This window comes from Elephas maximus, chromosome 6 (genome assembly GCF_024166365.1).
Source record: "Elephas maximus indicus isolate mEleMax1 chromosome 6, mEleMax1 primary haplotype, whole genome shotgun sequence".
In the NCBI taxonomy this organism is placed as follows: domain Eukaryota; kingdom Metazoa; phylum Chordata; class Mammalia; order Proboscidea; family Elephantidae; genus Elephas; species Elephas maximus.
This window is the reverse complement of record NC_064824.1, coordinates 142,509,346-142,529,785: the sequence shown is the minus strand read 5'-3', so window position 1 is coordinate 142,529,785 and position 20,440 is coordinate 142,509,346. Positions and strand designations below refer to the sequence as shown.

The 20,440-nt window shown below is 53.8% G+C and overlaps 1 protein-coding gene across 4 annotated transcripts in view; it reads left to right on the top strand.

Moving 5' to 3' along the window:
- ANKMY1 (ankyrin repeat and MYND domain containing 1) overlaps positions 1 to 20,440 on the top strand; it is a 55,575-nt gene that overhangs the window by 7,880 nt on the left and 27,255 nt on the right. For 3 of the 4 annotated variants that reach the window (XM_049888606.1, XM_049888609.1, XM_049888608.1), the window contains exons 5-14: positions 548 to 1,020; positions 3,024 to 3,240; positions 4,215 to 4,379; positions 8,630 to 9,132; positions 11,748 to 11,919; positions 16,026 to 16,166; positions 17,179 to 17,235; positions 17,881 to 18,021; positions 18,745 to 18,852; positions 19,324 to 19,455. In XM_049888606.1, coding sequence (XP_049744563.1) covers positions 548 to 1,020; positions 3,024 to 3,240; positions 4,215 to 4,379; positions 8,630 to 9,132; positions 11,748 to 11,919; positions 16,026 to 16,166; positions 17,179 to 17,235; positions 17,881 to 18,021; positions 18,745 to 18,852; positions 19,324 to 19,455 — 2,109 coding nt within the window. The remainder of the gene's footprint in view (positions 1 to 547; positions 1,021 to 3,023; positions 3,241 to 4,214; positions 4,380 to 8,629; positions 9,133 to 11,747; positions 11,920 to 16,025; positions 16,167 to 17,178; positions 17,236 to 17,880; positions 18,022 to 18,744; positions 18,853 to 19,323; positions 19,456 to 20,440) is intronic. The other variant, XM_049888607.1, reaches the window with a different exon arrangement.

The following is a 20,440-nucleotide window of genomic DNA, read 5'->3' as shown; positions in this document are numbered from 1 at the left end:
TTACTAAGGTCACATCACTGATCCAGTGTAAAGGGAGCTTCCCTGGGCATGGCCTGCACCACCTTTTATCTTACAAGAGGTAAAAGGAAACAGAAGCAAGCAGAGAGTGGAGGACCTCAAACCACCAAGAAGGAAGCACCAGGAGCAGAGTGCGGCCTTTGGACCCAGGGTCCCTGTGCAGAGAAGCTCCTAGTCTGGGGGAAAATAGATGAGAAGGCCAACAGAGAGAGAAAGACTTCCCCGGAAGCTGACACCCTGAGTTTGGACTTTTAACCTATCTTACTGTGAAGAATACATTTCTCTTTGTTGAAGCCATCCACCTGTGGTATTTCTGTTATAGCAGCACTAGATGACAAAGACCACTATTAAGATAAACTCACTGAGCCTCCCACCAAAGCAAAAACGTCCCCTTCCCCCCCCCCCACCTCTGGTAACCATTAATACAGAACACAATTTTAAAAATTGATTACCAGTAAAGTTATTTCAGGTCTGTAGTTATTATGCGTAAAGCTAGGCTGTCTCCACCCTGTTGGACTTGCTCCCGCAGGGGCTGTACAAGGCGGACAGGCGGTTCGGGCCAGGCGTGGAGACTTACCCCGACGGCAGCCAGGACGTGGGACTGTGGTTCCATGAGCACCTCATTAAGCTGTGCTCGGAGACGCCTGGCAGCTTCTCCCTGCTCAGCTACCCCAAGTTGGCCCACTTCCTCACGCACACCCCAGCCAAGCTCAGTCTCTCAGACGATGAGAAGATGGAGTGGGGCCTGGATGAGGGCCAGGACCCCTTCTTCTACGAGTATAAGCGGTTCCTTCTGAATGACGACCTCACGCTGCCCCCCGACATGCACGTCTACTCCACTGACAACAGCCACCTGCCCATGACCTACTCCTTCCGCAAGGACTTGGATGCCCGGCTCTTCATGGACGATATCCCGCCCTTCGTGGAGGACGGAGAGCCCTGGTTTATCACCAATGAGACCCCTTTGATGGTCAGGATCCAGAGGCAGACGTACAAGTTCAGGTAATCAGCTGGCTGCTCCTCCTTGCCCATCCTCACCTCTCTCCCCACTGGCCAGTTGTGCACATAAGGACTGTGCTCCTGAAATCGTCAGTGCCAGCTGCCATTCGGTGCCCAAGAACTGATCAAGGTTACTTGTCAGGCCAACATAAATGTCCTCCCCTGATATGAGGCAGTGGTGGTTCAGTGGTAAGATTCTTGCTTTCCCCATGGGAGACCCAGGTTCAATTCCTGGTCGATGCACCTTACTCGCAGCCATCACCCACCTGTCATTGGAGGCTTCCGTTGGTGTGATGCTGGATGGGGTTCAGTAGAGCTTCCAGACTAAGATGGGCTAGTAAGAAAGGCCTGACGATCTACTTCCAAACATCAGCCAGTGAAAACCCTGTGGATCTCAAGGCTCTGATTGGTAACCGATCACGGAGACGGCCCAGGACCAGGCAGCGTTTTGTTCCATTGTGCGTGTAGTCACCAGGAGTCAGAGCTGACTAAACAGCAGCTAACAACAACTACAACACAGTCTAACAATGAAGGGCGAGGAAAGCCCTCACCAGAGCCCAGGAGCCGGGGACACTCCTTGAGTGCGGGAGGCTGGGGGGATCTAAGCCAGGCAAGGCTGTGGGGCCATCTGTGGATACGCAGGGAAGCAGGGGTCCCGAGAGCCCACCACCTGCTCTCGGGGGGAAGGAGTGGCCAGGAGGTTGCTGGGTGCGGGTGGTGCCAGGCTAGTGAAAGCAAACAGGGCTTAGGAGATGTCCTGGAGTTGATGGAGCTGAGTCCAAATCCCGCTGTGTGACTCTGTGTTGTTTCTTCCGTAGATGTTGTTTCTTCTGTAGTGCCTCCTCCCCCACCCCTGCAGGGTGATCTATGATGAAATGTTTTGGTGGATGTTAAATGAAGGGGGCTGTTATTACTGTGATGTTTTAATACGGGATCTGGGCAGAGGGCCAAGGACAGGAGAGCAGGGAGTGGGCCTGGGGGCTGGCTGGCTTTCCTCACTTCTCCAAGGAAGGCCGTGAAGAGTGGTGCTGCTTCTGTTGGTTTACAAATAACATCACCTACTTCCCCACAAACCCAGGAAAGTTAACATCCACTTAAGGAGAAAACTTTAATTTTTTTAATTAAAATATTTAGGAATATTTTAATTCTCTTTCTACATTTTGTCTTCAGATAGCCCTAAATTGTTTAGAATGTGTAAATGTGTATTTTATGAGCACAAGTGGCCACTCCTCCATCTATCCATCATCCACTCACCCACCCTTTATCAGTCACCCACCCACCCATTCATCCAATCATCCGTCTACCCACTCACCCACCCATCCATCCATCCATTCACCACCCACTCACCCATTTACCATCTGCCCGCCCATCCATCCATGCAACCATCTACCATTCATCCACCCATCCATCCATCATCCATCCACCCATTTATCCACTCATCTATCCATCCATCTACCTATTTATCCATCCATCATCCATCCACCCATTTATCCACTCATCTATCCATCCATCTACCCATCCACCCACCTATTTATCCACCCATCATCCATCCACCCCTAATCACTGAGAACAAGTTGCGTGCATACATCAGGACTGTGCGGTGAATGCACTGTGGGACTTGAGTGTTCTAGTAGGAAATCGATGGAGTAGCAGGCGGAGTGTTGTGGGAGCTGGGCGCCAAGCTTTGTGCCCCACATGAGTGCCCAGCCTCCTCTCCACCAAGGGCCCTGCGGTGAGAGCCCCTTTCTCAACAAACCCAGATGATCCTTCTCTCTGCCAACAGACCTGCCCAGGGCACATGGATGCTCAGCCTGATGACCACTCTGCATCCACGCTGACCAGGGCTGGTGGCCAGTGCAGCCACCGAGGCCCAGGGTGCCTGAGGGATGGCCTGGCAGGGTAGAGGGTGGAGGGCGTGAGGAGCGAGAAGGGGAAAGTGAGGGAGGTGGCCATCCCTACAGGTGTCTGGGGCTGGCCTGCCATCACTGAGGCCCACTGCATTGCAGGAACAAGAAGGCCTACACCAGCTGGAACATGGCCGCCATTGTGCAGGGTGACCGCAGAGGCTTCGCGCGCTGTGGGCCTAGGGAGCGGCTGGCCAAGGAGATGATCCTGAAGGCCGAGGACGGGGACCATGACTGGATCTACAAAATCCTGCGGGACAACCTGGTCTGTGCCGACGTGGCTGACGCCAAGGGTTACACCGCACTTGCTGCGGCTGCTGTAAGCCCCCACCTCCTGTCGGTGCTTTGTGGGACCACAGGCTCATCCCACCCAGAGTGCTGACCCATGAGGGTCCCAGGGGAGACCACGCTCTCGCATGTGGGGGGTACTTGCTCTCCCACTCTGCACCATCATAGCAGAGGAACACGTCTGGTGCTCCGTGTCTGCTCCCTCTGTCTGTTTAGGGATCCCAGGCCTCCCCAGCAAGAAACCCACCTGCCCAGGTGTGTGAGCTCGCATGAGAAAGAAGGGTGGAGGTGCACTGGTTCTTCTCACCCTCCGACCAAGAACATGGCCTTGTCCCCCCAACCTGAGTGTGACTGCTTGGTGTCAGTGTCCCATGGCTGCCCCAACAAAACACCATGAGGCCGGTGGCTTCAGAGAACAGTACTGGAGATGCAGAGTCTGTGATCAAGGTGTCCACAGGGCTGGCTCCTTCTGAAGCTCTGAGGAAGAATGTTTTAGGGCTTTCTCCCAGCTTCTGGTGACCCTAGGCTTCTGTTGGCTTGTAGACGTGTCTTCAATTGGCGTCCTTTCTCTGTCTGTGTCTCTTCTCTTTTTTGGGACACCATTTATATAGGATTAGGGCCCATCCCACGCTAGTATGCCTTCATGTTGACCTAACTGATGACACCTTCAAAGACCCTATTTCCAAGCAAGGCCGTGTTCACAGGTGCTGGGGTTGGAACTTCAGCACATCTTTTGGGGGACACAATTCAACTCCTAACACTTGCCATCCAGTGGTCTCACACATTAGCTCGGGGCGGGGGTCCGTACCAATGACAGCAGAGGGAGGAGCGCCCTCCAAGTCCCTGTCTCAGCCCTCCCACCAGGGGTCTCACTCATTCAGGATGGATCTACCCTCCCCCCATCTCACTCAGGGCAGGTCTGTCCCCCTCCCCCCATCTCACTCAGGGTGGGTGAGCCTGCCTCTCCCTTGTCTCTTGCTGAGCCGCGTCTGCCATGTGTCCCAGGTCCACTGCCACAGGCAGATCATCAACCTCCTGCTGGACAGCGGGGCTGACGTGAACAAACGCTCAGACGAGGGCCTCACGCCGCTCAGCATGTGCTTCCTCCTATACTACCCTGCTGAGTCCTTCAAGCCCAACATCGCGGAGAGGACCGTGCCAGCGCCCCAGGTCAGCCCCCGGAGCCCTTCTTTCACTGGCGTCCCGTCCCTCCGTCGGTCCGTCCCTCCATCGGTCTGTCCCTCCTTCCCTCTGCTTACTCTCCACCCATACCACTCGGCCCCCAGCCAGCTCCCTTGTCCTGGGTGCAGGGTCCATGGGGTGGAGTCAGCGTCAGGTCCAGTGGGGACAGACTGAGGAAGGACAGAGCCTGCACACTCACTAGGGTGTCGGGCAGGATGCCGGGGATATGTGTCATCTACACACACACACGCACACTGCTGCAGGCCCTGAGATCCACCCCCCATCATCCTTGGGAAAGGGGGTGCAGTGGGACGGAGGGAAGCTGCCAGTAGCTGCCGTGGCAAAAATTAACACAAATGGGTGGCTTTAAAGAACCAGGATTTATTGTCTCACAGTTAGGGGGACTATGTGTCTGAATGCAGGGTGAGGCTCTCTCTCTGTGGCTCTGGGGGAAGAGCCTGGTCTTTCTCTGTGTCTGTAGACCTGGGCGGTCCTTGGTATTTCTTTCTTTCTTTTTAAAAAATTTTTATTGTGCTTTAAGTGAAAGTTTACAAATCAAGTCAGTCTCTTACACAAAAATTTACATACAGCTTGGTATATATCCTAGTTGCTCTCCCCCTAATGAGACAACACACTCCTTCTCTCCACCCTCTATTTTCGTGTCCATTCACCTAGCTTCTGTCCCCTCTGCCTTCTCATCTCCCCTCCAGACAGGAGCTGCCCGTGTAGTCTCACATATCTACCTGAGCTAAGAAACTCACTCCTCACCAGTATCATTTTCTATCCCATAGTCCAGTCCAATCCTTGTCTGAAGAGTTGTCTTTGGGAATGGTTCCTGTCTTGGATTAACAGAAGGTCTGGGGACCGTGACCCCCAGCCTCAGTCAGACCATTAACTCTGGCCTTTTTATGAGAATTTGAGGTCTGCATCCCACTGCTCTCCTGCTCCCTCAGGGGTTCTCTGTTGTGTTCTCTGTCAGGACAGTCATCGGTTGTAGCTGGGCACCATCTAGTTCTTCTGGTCTCAGGCTGATGTAGTCTCTGATTCACGTGGCTCCTTGGCATTTCTTGGCTGCTTATAGAGGGTCCTCGCCTGGCATATGTCTTCCTCTGTGTGTCTGTGTCTGTTCTGCTCTTTTATAAGACACCACTCAGAAGAGATTAGGTTTAGGACCCACCCTACTTGGGTATAACTTCATTTGCATAACAGAAGAAAACCCCTATTTCCAAACAGGGGTTAGGGCCTTCACAAAGCTTTCCTATGGACACAGTTCAGTCCATGACAGTGTGCACATGATCGATTTGACCATGAGGTCCACCTTTCAGTGGAGCAATGAGTGCTGCTGTGAGCATGCACGTACGAGTATTTGTTTGAACACCTGTTCTTGTGAACATTCGTGTGTATTTGAACACCTGTTTCCATGAATATGCGTGTACAAGTGTTTATTTGAACACCTGCTCTTGTAAATGTGTGTATGAGTGTTTGAACACCTGTTTCTGTGAACATGTGTGTACTAGTGTTTGTCTGAACACCTGTTTCCATGAACACATATTTCCAGTGTTTGAACACCTGGTCTTGTGAACATGCGTGTACAAGTATTTGAACACCTGTTTCCGTAACCATGCGTGTGCAAGTGTTTGAACACCTGTTCTTGTAAACGTGTGTGAATGTTTGAACACCTGCTTCTGTGTATGTGTGTTTGAACACCTGTTTTCATGAACATGTGTGTACAAGAGTTGAACACCTGTGTCTGTGAACATGTGTGCATGAATGTTGGGATGCCTGTTTCTGTGAATATGCATGTATGAGTGTTGGAACACCTGTTTCCGTGAACATGTGTGTACAAGTGTTTGAACACCTGTTTCTGTGAACATGTGTGTATGAGTGGTTGTTCGAACACCTGTTTCCAGTTCTTTTGGGTGTATATCCAGGAGTGGGGCTGCTGGGTCATCTGGTAACCCCACGTTTAACCTCTGGAGGGACCACCAGCCTGTTTATGGTGGCTGCACTCTTTACATCCACCCCATTCCTGTGTGGGCTCGGGATGAATTGCAGCCCTGGTGAGTGGCCCCTCCTGGGGCCTCACTGTTAGCCAAGGGCCAGCCCTCCCAGCGTGGGGTAGATTCCTGTCCTCACTAGGCCTGTTCTCCAGGTGGGGACAGCGGTGGGATGGCCTCTGAGCAGCACCTGAGCGTGGGTGTTTCCACTGCCTACCAAGCGGACCCTAGACCCCACATGTTGGCCACACTGAGGCCGAGGGAGGTGGGCCCCTCGCAGAGAGCTGGGTGTCGTGAGGTGTCTTTCCATCAGTGGTGGGTGAATAGCCGTTGTGGTGGATCCAAAGCACTTTCCTTCCGGTGCAGGGTCAGTACGAAAATGTGAAGGAGACCTGCTCCCTTCTCTTTTTGGGTGTCTTTGAAAGCTGTTGTGTATTCCACACGCACGGTATGCCCCGATTCTTGATGAACCTCCTCTCAAAAGCTCAGTGGCCACCTGTGGCCCATGGCTGCCGTGTGGGACAGCGCCACCCAGAGGCGTGACCCAGCCAGGCTCGGGTTTCTACGCGATGACTCCGTAAGCATCCTTTCTGCTTTTTTTGTGGAAGGTGCTGAGTTGTCTAACAGGACTATCGGTTTCATTGCTTCTTTCTATCTATTCGACGATAATAGACCCATTGTCGTCGAGCTGACCTTGACTCATGGTGAACCCACGTGTTTCAGAGGAGAGCTGTGCTCCATTGGGCTTCCAGTGGCTGGATTTTCAGAAGTAGGTCCCCAGGCCTTTCTTCTGCGGCACCACTGGGTGGATTTGAACTGTCAGCCTTTGGGTTAGCAGCTGAGTGCGAATCGTTTGCACTGCCCAGGGACCTGTCTAATGATGTAAATAAACAAACATATATTTATGTGTATAAATGTATGTGCATACATATCTTGGCGTCCTGCTGTCACAATGGTTAAGAGTTTGGCTGCTAACCACTCCCTGGAAACCCTATGGGGCAGTTCTACTCTGTCCTATAGGGTTGCTATGAGTTGGAATCAACTCAACGGCAACAAGTTTGGTTTTTTTTTTTTGGTATATCATACCTTAGTTTGTTAATGCTGCTGTAACAGAAATACTGCAAGTGGGTGGCTTTAACAAACAGGAATTTACTTTCTCACAGAGGCTAGAAGTCTGAATTCAGGGTGTTGGCTCTAGGGGAAGGTTCTCTCTGTTGACCTGGGGGAAGGTCCTTGTCTCTTTCAGCTTCTGGTCCTCAGTTCCTTGGGGAGCTCCTCGTGGCATCTGTCGTCCCTGTTTGTCCTGCTCATTTGCTTTTGTGCCTAATCTGCTCGCTTATGTGTCGAAAGCGATTGGTTTAAGATACACCCTACACTGATATGGATTCATTAATGAACAAAACCCTATTCCCAAATGGGATTACATCTACAAGCATGGAGCCAGGATTCACAATACCCAACGTCTGGAGAAGCAATTATATGTATGTATGTACGTACGTATGTATGTACGTATGTGTGTATGTACATATGTATGTACGTATTTGTGTACCCAAACCAAAAACCAAACCCACTGCCGTCGAGTCAATTCCGACTCATAACGACCCTATAGGACAGAGTAGAGCTGTCCTATAGAGTTTCCAAGGAGCACCTGGCGGATTCAAACTGCCGACCCTTTGGTTAGCACCCGTAGCACTTAACTACTAGGCCTCCAGCGTTTCCATATTTGTGTACACATACATGTATATATACGTATACATATATATATATATAAACCCATTACTGTGGAGTCAATTATCGACTCATAGCAACCCTATAGGACAGGGTACAACTGTCCCACATGGTTTCCAAGGCTGTAATTTTCAAAGGAGCAGATGGCCAGGTCTTTCTCCTGTGGAGTTCAAACCACCATCCTTGCGGTTAGCAGCTGAGCTGGTGGGTTCGAACCACTGTCGTTTTGGTTAGTAGCCAAGCACCTAACCACTGCCCCACCAGGGCTTTCTCTGTCTCTCTCTATACAAACCAAACCCTTTGCCTCTGAGTCGATTCTGACTCATAGTGACCCTATAGGACAGAGTAGAACCGCCTCCTAGGGTTTCCAAGGGGTGGCTGGTGGATTTAAACTGCTGACCTTTTCGTTAGCAGCTGAGCTCTTAACCACTGCCCCACCAGGGCTCCATGTACATGTATGTGTATATGTATGGGTATATCTATGGGTGTATGTATGTTTTTTACCTTCCAAAGGGCGTGGCGGCAAAAGCTCCAGTTCTGCCAAGCATCTCCTTCCTGCCAGCTGAGGACGCTGTGGAGTCTCTCTACTACCGTGAGCAGGCCCTCCTGAGCCAGAGCTACCAGGACCTGAAGCCGGTGGTGCCGGGCAGTGAGGACGACGTTGCCCCTCAGAAACTCCTCCAGCTGTCCCGGGAGTCTGCCGATGTGAGGAGCGTGTCCCAGAGGCTGGGCCCTGCACAGGGCCAGAGCAGCCGTTCTCAGCTGCTGAAAGGCCCGGACGATGCACTGGGGACTGAGGACAAGGGCATGCAGGGCAGCAACACCTCCTTCGACTCCAACCTCTGTGTCCACAGCTTCTCCATCCAGCTCTCACTCAACATCCTGGAGCGGAGCGCCCAAGCCTACACCTTGCTCAAGGCCCCATGCTTGGGTGCCGGCGGCTCCGAGAAGGGGACCTTGGGCGCCGGCGGCTCCGAGAAGGGGACCATGAGGAAAATGGCGCTGTCCATGATCGAGTGAGTCACCAAGTGGGCAGGGCAGAGCACCGCATCAGGGTGGGCCACGGTCAAGGTGTTTCTAGAAAAGTGCCTGATTGCTTGAGCGTCTGCCGGATCAGTACCCACACTCTGTAAAGCCAGCAGAGTCCACTGGACATCTGGGCACGGGCCATGGGGGATCTTTATGGGGCCTCAGGTGGTCGTCCCCTGGGTGGTATCTGTAATGACAGGCATGGGGAGCCCAGGAAACATGTCCTGAGAGACACGCAGGTGTGTGCTGGGCATCACGCCGGTGCTCACACCCACCTCCCCACCCCCACACACCTGCCACCCCTTGGCTGGACCAGTGGTTCTCAGACGTAGCTCATGTACCCCTGGGGATCCCCGAGACCATTTTGGGGGGTCTGTGAGGTCCCAACTATTCTCGTAGTCACCTGAAGACATCCCTCACCTTCTTCACTGTGCTCACCTTTGCACTGATGGTATGAAAGCAGCAGTGAGCAGGACGGCAGTGCCATGCAGAAGTTGGGCACGGCCCCGGGCAGCCAGGGTCAGCCTCACCCCCACGCACGAGCAGCAGGAAAACGCCATGCACTCAGGGAAGCAAAAGCTGTTACTAATGAATTCCACTAAGTCTTGAGCCCAGAGCTGACCAAACGGGGAGGACGCACGGAGTTTGTCTGCTGCAGACCCGGGTGGTGGTTTTTGCAGGCAAAGCCCATCTCCCATTGCTGCAGGTGCAGACTGAACTGGCCACGCCCCCACGGCACCATTGTTTTCTTGAACGAATGGCCCACTGGCTAACCGTGGTGATTCATCCTTGGGTGTTTGGCAGATGTTTTCCTGAACCTGAACGTGAACACAGCCTGTCTCCTTAAGGACAGCTTCCGGCAGTGCTGGCTACCAGTGATGAACACGAGCTTTCATGTGCATGTTTGGGAAAACTTGCATCCACCACAGAGACCCTGGATCCTGTGACTGAAAGGCTTCTTCCCCCGAGATGGGCGATGTTATTTGCAAATGCGATTTTCTGATCTTGTCTAATGACGTGTGTCAACGTTGAGAAGATCCGTACGCCTCAGTGAACTAGTTTTTTACAAGTGACCAAGGCCTGACGTTATGCAGTCACGGGTAGGCAAAGATCCTGTTACAGCGCAGGGTAGTCCGGTGGTTTTAACGTGGCCAAGTCCAAATGGTTCACTGATACGGGTCTCAAGATCTATGTTGCGACTAAGTGAACTGCTCCTAGCTGATCTTGCAGACTAAGACAGACTAGGAAGAAAGGCCTGGAGATCTACTTCTGAAAACCAGCCAGCACAAACTCTAGGGATCACAACAGCCTGATTCGAAGCTGGTCATGGGGATGGCGTGGGACCGGGCAGCGTCTTGTTCCGTGGTGCATGGAGTCACTGAATTGGGGGCTGACTTGATGGTCTCTAACAACAACAAAGGAGAATACCCACAATTATAAAAGAAATAGATTTACTGTGAAGCCAGACAGTAAAGAGTTTTATAAAAATACGGACCAATGCTCCTCTTCCCACCAATTGATTTTGTTTTGGGAAATATAGTTATTTTCCCAGAAACGTGTAATTTGTGTTAACGTGCGATGAGTTTACTGTTGTCACTTTTTATGGGAATTAGAAAACATTTTTTAATGTCTCAGTTTTAATCTGTAAACATTGAGAGAAACCACACGCACAAGAGATCTCTGGGGTCCCCAAGATTTCTTCAGCGTATAAAGGGGTCCTGAGGCCAGTGTGAGAACCACTGCTCTAGACGGATGCATCTCTCCGGTGCCCCTTCCTCTTCACCCCCTTTGCCTCCTGTCCCCCTGCCATGCTGGCTGTGTGGTCAGCAAGGCTAGCCAGACCCTCCTGTCTCCTCAGCCCCTTACCCACAGCACACTCCCCTCCTTCCTTCCCTTCTCAGCCCACGCGGGGGGCATCGTCCCTACCCACCCTCCTGTACCTCAGACCCGTGTCTTGGCACAGCTTCCTCACTGGGGCCGGCTGGGCCTCCACTCTGCCCCACCATGTGCTTCCCTGGGCAGAGTAAGAGGGGTGCTGGTGTGTGTCCATGTGCATGTACACGTGCATGTATGTGTGTGCATACATGTACACACATGTGCACATGTGTGTCTCGGTATGTGTGCATGCATGTGCAAGGCATGCACGTGTTGCTGGTGTGTTCATGCACACATGTACGTGCACATGCGTGTCCCTGTGTGTGCACATGTGCATGTCTGTGTGACGTGTCCCTGCATGTGTGCATGCGTGTGTGCACGTGTGCATGTATGCATGTGTGCTGGGTGTATGTGTGTATTTGCAGGTGTGTGTGTGGTATGTAATTATCTCACAGCATCCCGGTGGGTGGGTGGTCCCTGCCACTTTTCACAGGTGACCTCAGTGAGGATAGCAGATCCACCCAGGCCCCCAGCCCAGGAAGGCCGGAGCTGGATTTGACAGTGGCGGTTGGCTTGGGCAGGCTTGGTTTGGGCAGGACCACTGTCCTTGGAAAGGCAGGGCCCTGGGCGTTTTCAGAAAAGGGTGTGGACTGTCCTGTCCTGGGGTGCTGTCCAGGCAGCCGGTGCTGAAGCCTTCTGTGCTCCCCTGCAACCTGTGATCTTTCAGACACAGAAAGAGGTGGCAGACCATCCAGCTGCTGCTGCGCCGAGGCGCTGACCCCAACCTGTGCCGCGTGCCCATGCAGGTCCTGTTCTTCGCCGTGAAGGCCGCAGACGTGGACGGCGTCAAGCTGCTGCTGGAGAACGGGGCGCGGACTGACGTCCAGCTCCCCCCGCAGGTAGACCAGGGGAGGCACAGGCAGGTGTACCTGAGAAAGCATGAAGGCTTTCACATCGCAGAGTATGCTGGGCTTTATCTGTTTGTCCACCCTAGCTGTATTTCTCTGACTGTTTTGAAGGGCCGTGCAGGTATTTCTCTAACTGAAAATCGAGACTGAAACTACCCATCAGTCCACACTCGGAAAATGGGTGCTTATAATACCACGAGTGGCAGTAAAGCCCCAGATGGGTGACAGAGCCCAGCATCAGGGGCACCGCTGGGGACCCCAGTTCAGACCCGCTGTGGGTGGACAGTCCAGTCTCTGTGTTCTGAAATTGACTTGGGGTGCTCTGTTTCTCTGCTCTGGTTACATAGACGTATTCAATCAGCTGTTGAAGCTCTTTACTGCGAAGACGCTGATGTTCTAATAGAGCCCCTGGGTGGTGCAGACAGTTAAACGCTCGACTGCTGACCAGAAGGCTGTAAGTTCGAGTTCACCAGGGGCACCTCGGAAGAAAGGCCTGGCTATCTACTTCTGAAAAATCAGGGACTGAAAACACTATGGAGCACAGCTCTACTCTGACGCACGTGGGGTCACCAAGAGTCAGAGTCGACTCCACGGCAACTCTTTTATTTATTTATTTATTTATTTTAATAAGTCAAAATCGACTCGATGGCAATGTTTTTTTTTTTTTAATGGCTGACAGTTTGGTTCTGTTTGAGATCAGCTGCTAATCAAATGGTTGGTGGCTCAAACCTGTTCAACTGCACTGTGGAAGAAAGGCCTGGCAACCTGCTTCCATAAAGATTACGGCCAAGAAAGTGCTGTGGAGCAGTTCTGCTCCGGAACACACGGGGTCGCCTGAGTCGGAGTCCGCTCGGGGCGATGGTTTTGGCTTTTTGTTGTTGTTGATTTAACAGCTGACAGGTTTGTGCCTCAGTGGTTGTTACTGACGCGTCATTGCTCGGTGGCGCCCTCTAGTGCCTGAAGGGCAGGCTGCAGCTCGGCTCTCAGCCCCGTCTGTTAGCCTGGAAATGAAGCTTTTCCCAAAGGTTATGCTGAAAGCCAGGATTACTGATCTATGCGCCAGGATAATTTCATAATAGCTTTTCAGGTTTAATGATTGGACTCCATCTTGGAAACTGATTAAGGTTGCAACCTTTAACCTTGGTAAATAGCTTGGCTGCTAACCAAAAGGTCGGTGGTTAGAACCCACCAGCCAATCTGTGGGAGAAAGATGTGACAGTCTGCTCCCGTAAAGATTGACAGCCATGGAAACCCTACGGGGTAGGTCTGCCCTGTCCTACAGGGTCTCTATGAGTTGGAATTGATGTGACAGCAGTGGGTTCTTGAAGACTTCATTCATTCATTCATCATGGCCAGGAGTATGTTATTTACAAAATCTTCTTCCAAACAGCATCTTGGATTGTTATTAAATTAAATAGTCCAAGAAACTGGACTATATGAAGAAGAACAGGGGATTAGGAGTGGAGGAAGACTCATTAACAACCTGCAATATGCAGATGACACAGCCTTGGTTGCTGAAGGTGAAGAGGACTTGAAGCACTTACTAATGAAGACCAAAGACCACAGCTTTCAGTATGGATTGCACCTCAACATAAAGATAACAAAAATCCTCACAACTGGACCAATAAGCAACATCATGATAAACGGAGAAAAGGTTGAAGTTGTCAAGGATTTCATTTTACTTGGATCCACAATCAACAGCCATGGAAGCAGCAGTCAAGAAATCAAAAGGCGCATTGCATTGGGCAAATTGGCTACAAAGGACTTCTTTAAAGTGTTGAAAAGCAAAGACGTCACCCTGAAGACTAAGGTGCGCCTGACCCAAACGATGGTATTTTCAGTCCCATCATATGCATGTGAAAGCTGGACAACAAGTAAGGAAGACTGAAGAAGAATTGATGCCTTTAAATTGTGGTGTTGGCGAAGAATATTGAATATACCGTGGACTTTCAAAAGAATGAACAAATCTGTCTTGGAAGAAGTGTGGGCAGAATGCTCCTTAGAGGCAAGGATGGCGAGACTGCGTCTTACATACTTTGGACATGTTTTCAGGAGGAATGAGTCCCTGGAGAAAGACATCATGCTTGGCAGAGTACAGGGTCAGCGGAAAAGAGGAAGACCCTCAACGAGGTGGATTGACGCAGTGGCTGCAACAACGAGCTCAAGCATAACAACGATTGTAAGGATGGCTCAAGACCGGGCAGTGTTTCTTTCTGTTGCTCGACAGCTCCTAACAACAGCAACTTCCAAACAGAAGTTCTGCCCTATTAAAATGGCTGAGTGAGTAATCCACATGGTTTAGAAATGGAAACATGGCAGGGAGCGCCCCCACTCAGTCACTGTGGCTGGTTCCCCTGTCGTGGCTCTGTATGGGGTCATGCCCCCCCTGGCTCCTACATCAGAGGACCCCCCTGGGGCTGCTTCCCCGAGAGCCTCTTGCTGTCTCAGCTGGGAGGGGCAGGTGGAAGGCTGGCTCCCACTCTGGCTGTCTGTGCCCCCCAGGGCTGGTCCCTCCGTTTATTCTGTGTGACTAGAGCTGACTGAGCACCGCCCACAGGGACGGCCTCACAGGCCTCGCTCAGTGGGAGGGTAGAGAAGGGACCATCTGGGGCCGGGGCTGGGGGAACAGCCAGTCTCCATGAAAATGCTTGGTAGGCGGGCTCGTTCTGATGTCCCACAAAATCCACTGGTGTCGAGTCAATTTGGACTCATAACGACACTATAGGACAGAATAGAACTCCCTATAGGGTTTCCAGAGCTGTAATCTTTATGGGAGCAGACTGCCACGTCTTTCTCCTGTGGGCTGTAATGTCAAGAGGCAGAAATTAAAGATTTAAGTAAGTGAGTTAAGAACCTGTTTTTCAGGCAGTTTAGCTCAGCATCAGGGTCTAAAGATCTCAGATGGGACTCCAGAGGGGTCTTCGTGGGGATAAAAGGGTCTCTTCCTGAATGCCAGTCCTTGTGGAGGGGAGTCTTTCCTATGTGGGTCACCGGGGCTGCCAGTGGCCACACCCAGGCAGTCCCTACAGGTGGACACAGTGAGGGCTGGGCAGGGCACAGGAAGGGGGTCTTCTTGGAGGATACAGGGACAGTGGCTCAGACACAGGGACGATGGCTCAGACACAAGGACGAGGGCTCAGACACAGGGATGATGGCTCAGACACAAGGACGAGGGCTCAGACACAAGGACGAGGGCTGAGACACAGGGATGAGGGCTGAGGGACGACAGCTCAGACACAGGGACGGCGGCTCGGACACAGGGACGGCGGCTCGGACCCAGGGACGGCAGCTCGGACACAGGGACGGCGGCTCGGACACAGCCTGTTGGCCCGGGATTAGCACTGTGCCTGTGTACTGGCAGACGATGGATCCCTGAGACTGGACTTGGTACATGTGGTTTCTCTGAGGGGGTCCCCTCACTCGCTCTTGAAGTCACTGCCTGTGCTTGCCTCCATTTGGCACACAAATCTTGGGTTCTGAGGGTCCCGGACTGAGAAGGTGCCCTCTGGCACTCCAATAGCCACGGGGAGCAGTGGCCGTCCTCTTGCCCCAGGTCAGGACGCCCTGCATCTGGGGACCCTGAGAGGGGCCTCGCCTGCCTGGCTCACCCCCAGTCCCCCATCTCGCATGGTGGGTGTTCAGCCATGTTATGGAAATGTGTGCCTGAAGGGTGTCATAGTCTCCTAGTGCTGGGTAAGAAAAATGCCCCACGTGGGTGGCTTTAAGACACAGAAACGTTAAGTGCTCATAATTCAGGCGCTGGATGGCTGAATTCAGGGTGGCGGCTCTAGGGGGAGGTCCTTCCTTTTCTGTTTCAGCTTCGAGTAGCCCCTGGCAACCCTTGCTGCTCCGGGGCTTGTAAATGGTCTGTCTCCCCATGTCTGTCCTCCCCTTTATGAGATACCACATAGAAGGGATTAGGTTTGGGACCCACCCTACTCGATGTGACCTCATTAACAAAAGTAAACCGTTTCCAAGCAGGGCCCATCTGAAGGTGCAGGAGGCGGGACCTCCCTTGTTTTGGGGGACACAGTTCCCTCCGTAACAGGGCGTCTCTCCAGCACCAGGCCTCACTCCCTCCGGTGTCTCCCCTGCAGCTGCGGTCACTGACCCCCCTCCACATTGCTGCTGCGCTCCCCGGGGAGGAGGGCGTCCGGATCACAGAGCTGCTGCTCCACGCCATCACCGATGTGGACGCCCAGGCGGCCGACCAGGACGAGGAGTACCGGCCACGCAAGGTGCGTCCTCTGGGGCCTCAAGGCAGTTGGAGTGTTTGCTGGAGGCCCCAGGAATCCTCTTTTGGGATTCATCTGTCCCTGGGTGGTGCAGGTGGGTAAGTGATTGACTACTAGTCTAAAAGTTGAGGATTCGAGCGTACCCAGGGGTGCCGTGAAAGAAAGTCCTGGCAATCTGCTTCCAAAAAGTCACAGCCTTGAAAACCCTAAGGAGCAGTTCTACTCTGTACATGTGGGGTGCCGTGAGTCAGAATTGACTCCATGGCCACCAGCAACAGCGACTGTCCATTGTGGCAAGGTCACTGTCAGTTTACTGCAGCCAGCTGGGGTTGCTCCTGGTCTGGCCCCCATCCTGGTCTGTGACTGGCCGTGTGGGCCTCGGGCCGTGCACGGTAAATGCCACAGGAGCTGAGCACAGCAAGCCCAGGACTAGGGAGGCTTAGCAGGCAACTTGTTCTCGTGCCTCGAGGTAGAAATAATGGATTAAAATGAGCGAGTGAAGAACCTGTTTTTCAGGAAGTTCAGCAAAGTGTCGGGGTCTGAGGAGCCCGGATGGGAGTCCAGGGGGGTCCTTGTGGGGATAATGGGGCCCCTCCTTGAATGTCCGTCCTTGTCGAGGGGCATCTTGCCTACATGGGTCACCAGGGCTACAGAGCTGCGAGTGGCAGCACCTGGGCTGGCTTCCCCGCCCGACCCAGCCCTGCACCTCGCCCTGACCCTTCCACTCTGTGCAGCCTTGGCCAGCCTGTCCCCTCGGGACTCTAACCTGCTGCCGTCTGAGAGGCTGGGCCTACCCTGCTTAGAGTGACCTGGGTGTTGCTCCGGACCTCGGTGCCATGTCCCTAATGGGCTCTGAGCTCCAGGAACGCCGGAAGGGGCTGGTGCCAGACATAGTCCCACCGTTGGCCTGTGGTGGCTGCTGGCCTTGGGGAAGCTGGAGACCTTGGCAGGAGAGACCCTCACGGCCCCCTCAGAGAGAGTCCTGTCCTCACTGGGCGTGGCCCCCCATCCACAGCTCTGCGTTCCCAGGGACAGTGCAGCAGCCGTGGCCCAGGGCTCTGGAGACCCAGAGGTGGGTGGCTAGGACCCCTGCTGTGCCAGGTGACAGGGAGGAGGGGGCCCAGCAGGAATGGAGCAGAGTCCTGGGTGGGGCCTCCAGGGGGTGGGGCCACAGAGTCCTGTGGGGCATGTCCTTGGGCAGAGGTGGGACATGGTGGTCTTGGAGGCGAGATAGCCAGGGAATGTGGGACCTGGTATCCTTGACCCCAGGTCTGCTCCAAAGCCACCTCTGCCATGACTGCCCCCCGCCCCTGACAGAGTGCATTGGCCACAGCTCCCACAGACCCCAGCAAGGTCACGGGGCTGCCTCTTATTTCCTCCACGAGGGACAAGGTCCTCAGGGCAGTGGCTCTGTCATCTTGCTGTTGTGTCCCCACAGAGCCCTAGGCAGCCCCGCATGGGCAGGGACTCCTGGGCACTTCTGTGCACACAAGTGGGGGAGGGCAGAGGATGCTGGCCCCTGTGGATGTGGGACACGAGGGACACTGCACACAAGTCCCAGGTCTTAGCCCTTGGGAGCTACAGGAATCTCCTGAGATCTGTGGTGTGGGGACAACTCTTGGTCCACAGATGCTGCACTGGTGGTGGGGGGGGAACCCTGAAGGTCGTGTAGGGGTGGGTTGGGGGACGAGCCCCTGACCCCTCTGTGTGCACACAGATGGACGCGCTGTCGTCCTCAAGCCTGAAGCTCAACAATGAGCCCGGCCCGCCCAGCATCTACTACACCCACCGCGCACCGGCCCCTGAGGGTGGCCGGACAGCCCTGCATGTGGCCTGCGAGCGTGAGGATGACAACAAGGTGATGCGTGGGGGGTGGGGACGGGACAACAGCAAGGTGCGCTCAGGGCCCTGTTTGCTCAAGAAGCACAACTGGGGCGGGGGATTCAGGGTGAAGATGGGGAGGGGATGGGCAAGAGGGTAGGAGGGAAGCTTGTAGTGTCAGTGCCTCGGGCCCTCCCACCTGGGGTGAAGGGCAGGAGGGCAGGAGGTGAAGAGGGCAGGATGGGGCTGTCCTTCCTGTCCAGACAATGCTCCTTCAGTGGAGGGCAGGGCGGGTCCATCCCAGGTTAGTGTTCTCTTATACTCTGGTCGTCCTCTGTGATCGCTGAGCCTTGGTGAAGGTGGATGTTCCTCCAGTCACAACTGCTGCTACAGTCGTGCCTCCTGACTATCCCCTTAAATCAGTTTGTGCATCAATTGTCCTTCCCATTTTTCTTCTGGAAATGATGCGTGTTTGGAAAACACTTCATCTTCTCAGTGTGAGATTGCATCTACCTACAGTCCATCCCCCCACACATCCACACATCCACTCATCCATCCCCCACCCACCCACCCATCCACCCACTCACCCACCCAATATTTAGAATAACTTCTGCATGCCAGGACAGGGTTGGTATGGAAAGAGTAACAATTGTTGACTGAATAGATTCTGTGATTGTAAGTGCATGATGACAGTCAGGTGCTCCTTGGGAGTGGGGGTGCCCCTCTAACCTGCTGTACCTTTCCCTTTCTCCCTACCCAGTGTGCCAGGGACATAGTCCGACTCCTCCTCTCCCACAAAGCGAATCCCAACACCCTGTGGAGTGGCCACTCTCCACTCTCCTTGTCCATTGTCAGTGGTAATGACATGGTAAGCATTTCTGCACCCTCTGACCCCTGCACCTTGTGGTTTTCCTGTCTGTAATGCCTGCCCCCCCCCACATCTGTTGTTGGGATTTGCTGTTGGCATGAACATGGCGAGGTGTAAGGGGCGTGAAGAGGCCACTCCAGCTTGGATGGAGCTCTTTAGGGAGGGCAAAGTGCACAGAAAGGAAAGTGGGTGAGAGCTGGGCTGGGAAGAGTGGGGCTTGGGTCATAACCTCAGCCCCTCCCAGAGGAACCAATTCAGTGTGCCCCTCTGTGAGATGGGGTGGCAGTGGGACCTATGGGGCATTGCGGGACCAGACAACGAGGCCATGACAGTGCCCAGGTGGTGCCTCAGCGAGGCACCCAGGCTAGGGGCCACCACTGTGGTCAGTACCAGCATGGCCTGGCTCTGGAGACTTTCTCCATGTAAGGAAGGTGACCCAGTGGTTGCCAACAAGCCTATCTGTCTGTCCAGATTGTGAGGGAGCTTCTGTCCCATGGAGCTGACCCAAATCTGCCCCTGACCAAAGGCTTGGGCAATGCCTTGTGTATGGCCTGTGACCTGACTTATGAGCACCAGCGGAGCACAGACAACAAGCTGTCCCTGGTGAGTGCAGTCCAGGGGGATTTGGGTGGGGAGCATGGACAACAAGGTGGCCCTCGTGAGCAGGGTCCAGGTGAGTCTGGGCGGGGCGAGCACAGACAACACACTGGCCCTGGTGAGTGGGGTCCAGGGGAGTCTGGGCGGGGGAGCATGGATAACACACTGGCCCTGGTGATTGGGGTCCAGGGGAGTCTGGGCAGGGGGAGCGTGGACAACAAGCTGGCGCTGGTGAGCAGGGTCCAGGGGAGCCTGGGGGGAGCATGGACAACAAGCTTGTCCTGGTGAGTGGGGTCCAGGGAAGTCTGGGGCATGGGAGAGCACAGACAAGTTGGTCCTTGCGAGTGGGGTCCAGGGGAGTCTGGGGCATGGGGGAGCACGGACAAGTTGACCCTGGTGAGTGGGGTCCTGGGTAAGCCCTTGATCTGGTGCCCACTTCTGGTAGGGAGAGAGGTTGTTCTTTCATCTTACTGTGTGTTGGCAAAGGACAGCTATGTTTTGCCTTTGTTATTTCATGGGCCTTAAAAAATGTGAAGTCGCTACACAACTCAGCCAAAATTCCCTGAAGCTTTTCTGTCTCAGAGGAAATAGCCTCCAAGGAATATATGTGCCATCACTTTGGCCTGGCGCACAAAAGGTGCGTTTCTCTGTGTGGGGGTAGGCTTTGGTTAGGGGCCTGGTCAAAGGGCCAGCTGGGGAGGAAGAGGTGGTGGGTCTCCTGCTCACGGGCAGCAGCACTCAGCATCCCAGGAGCTGCTTATCCAGGCAGACTTGTTGGTTGAACCGGAGCCCTGCTTTGTAGACACATCTCAGCTGGGCCTTCTGAGCATCTCTTCCCTCCTTGCTCATCCACCCCCTACCCTCCCATCCCCCAGACTCTGGGCACTCTCCCTCTGCAGCTCAACTTCAGTCAGGGCCTCCCTCCCTCTGAGCTGTTGTCTGTGGCCCCCAGCCCCTGGCAGCCGCTGTCCACACCTGTGGCGCAGTCCCT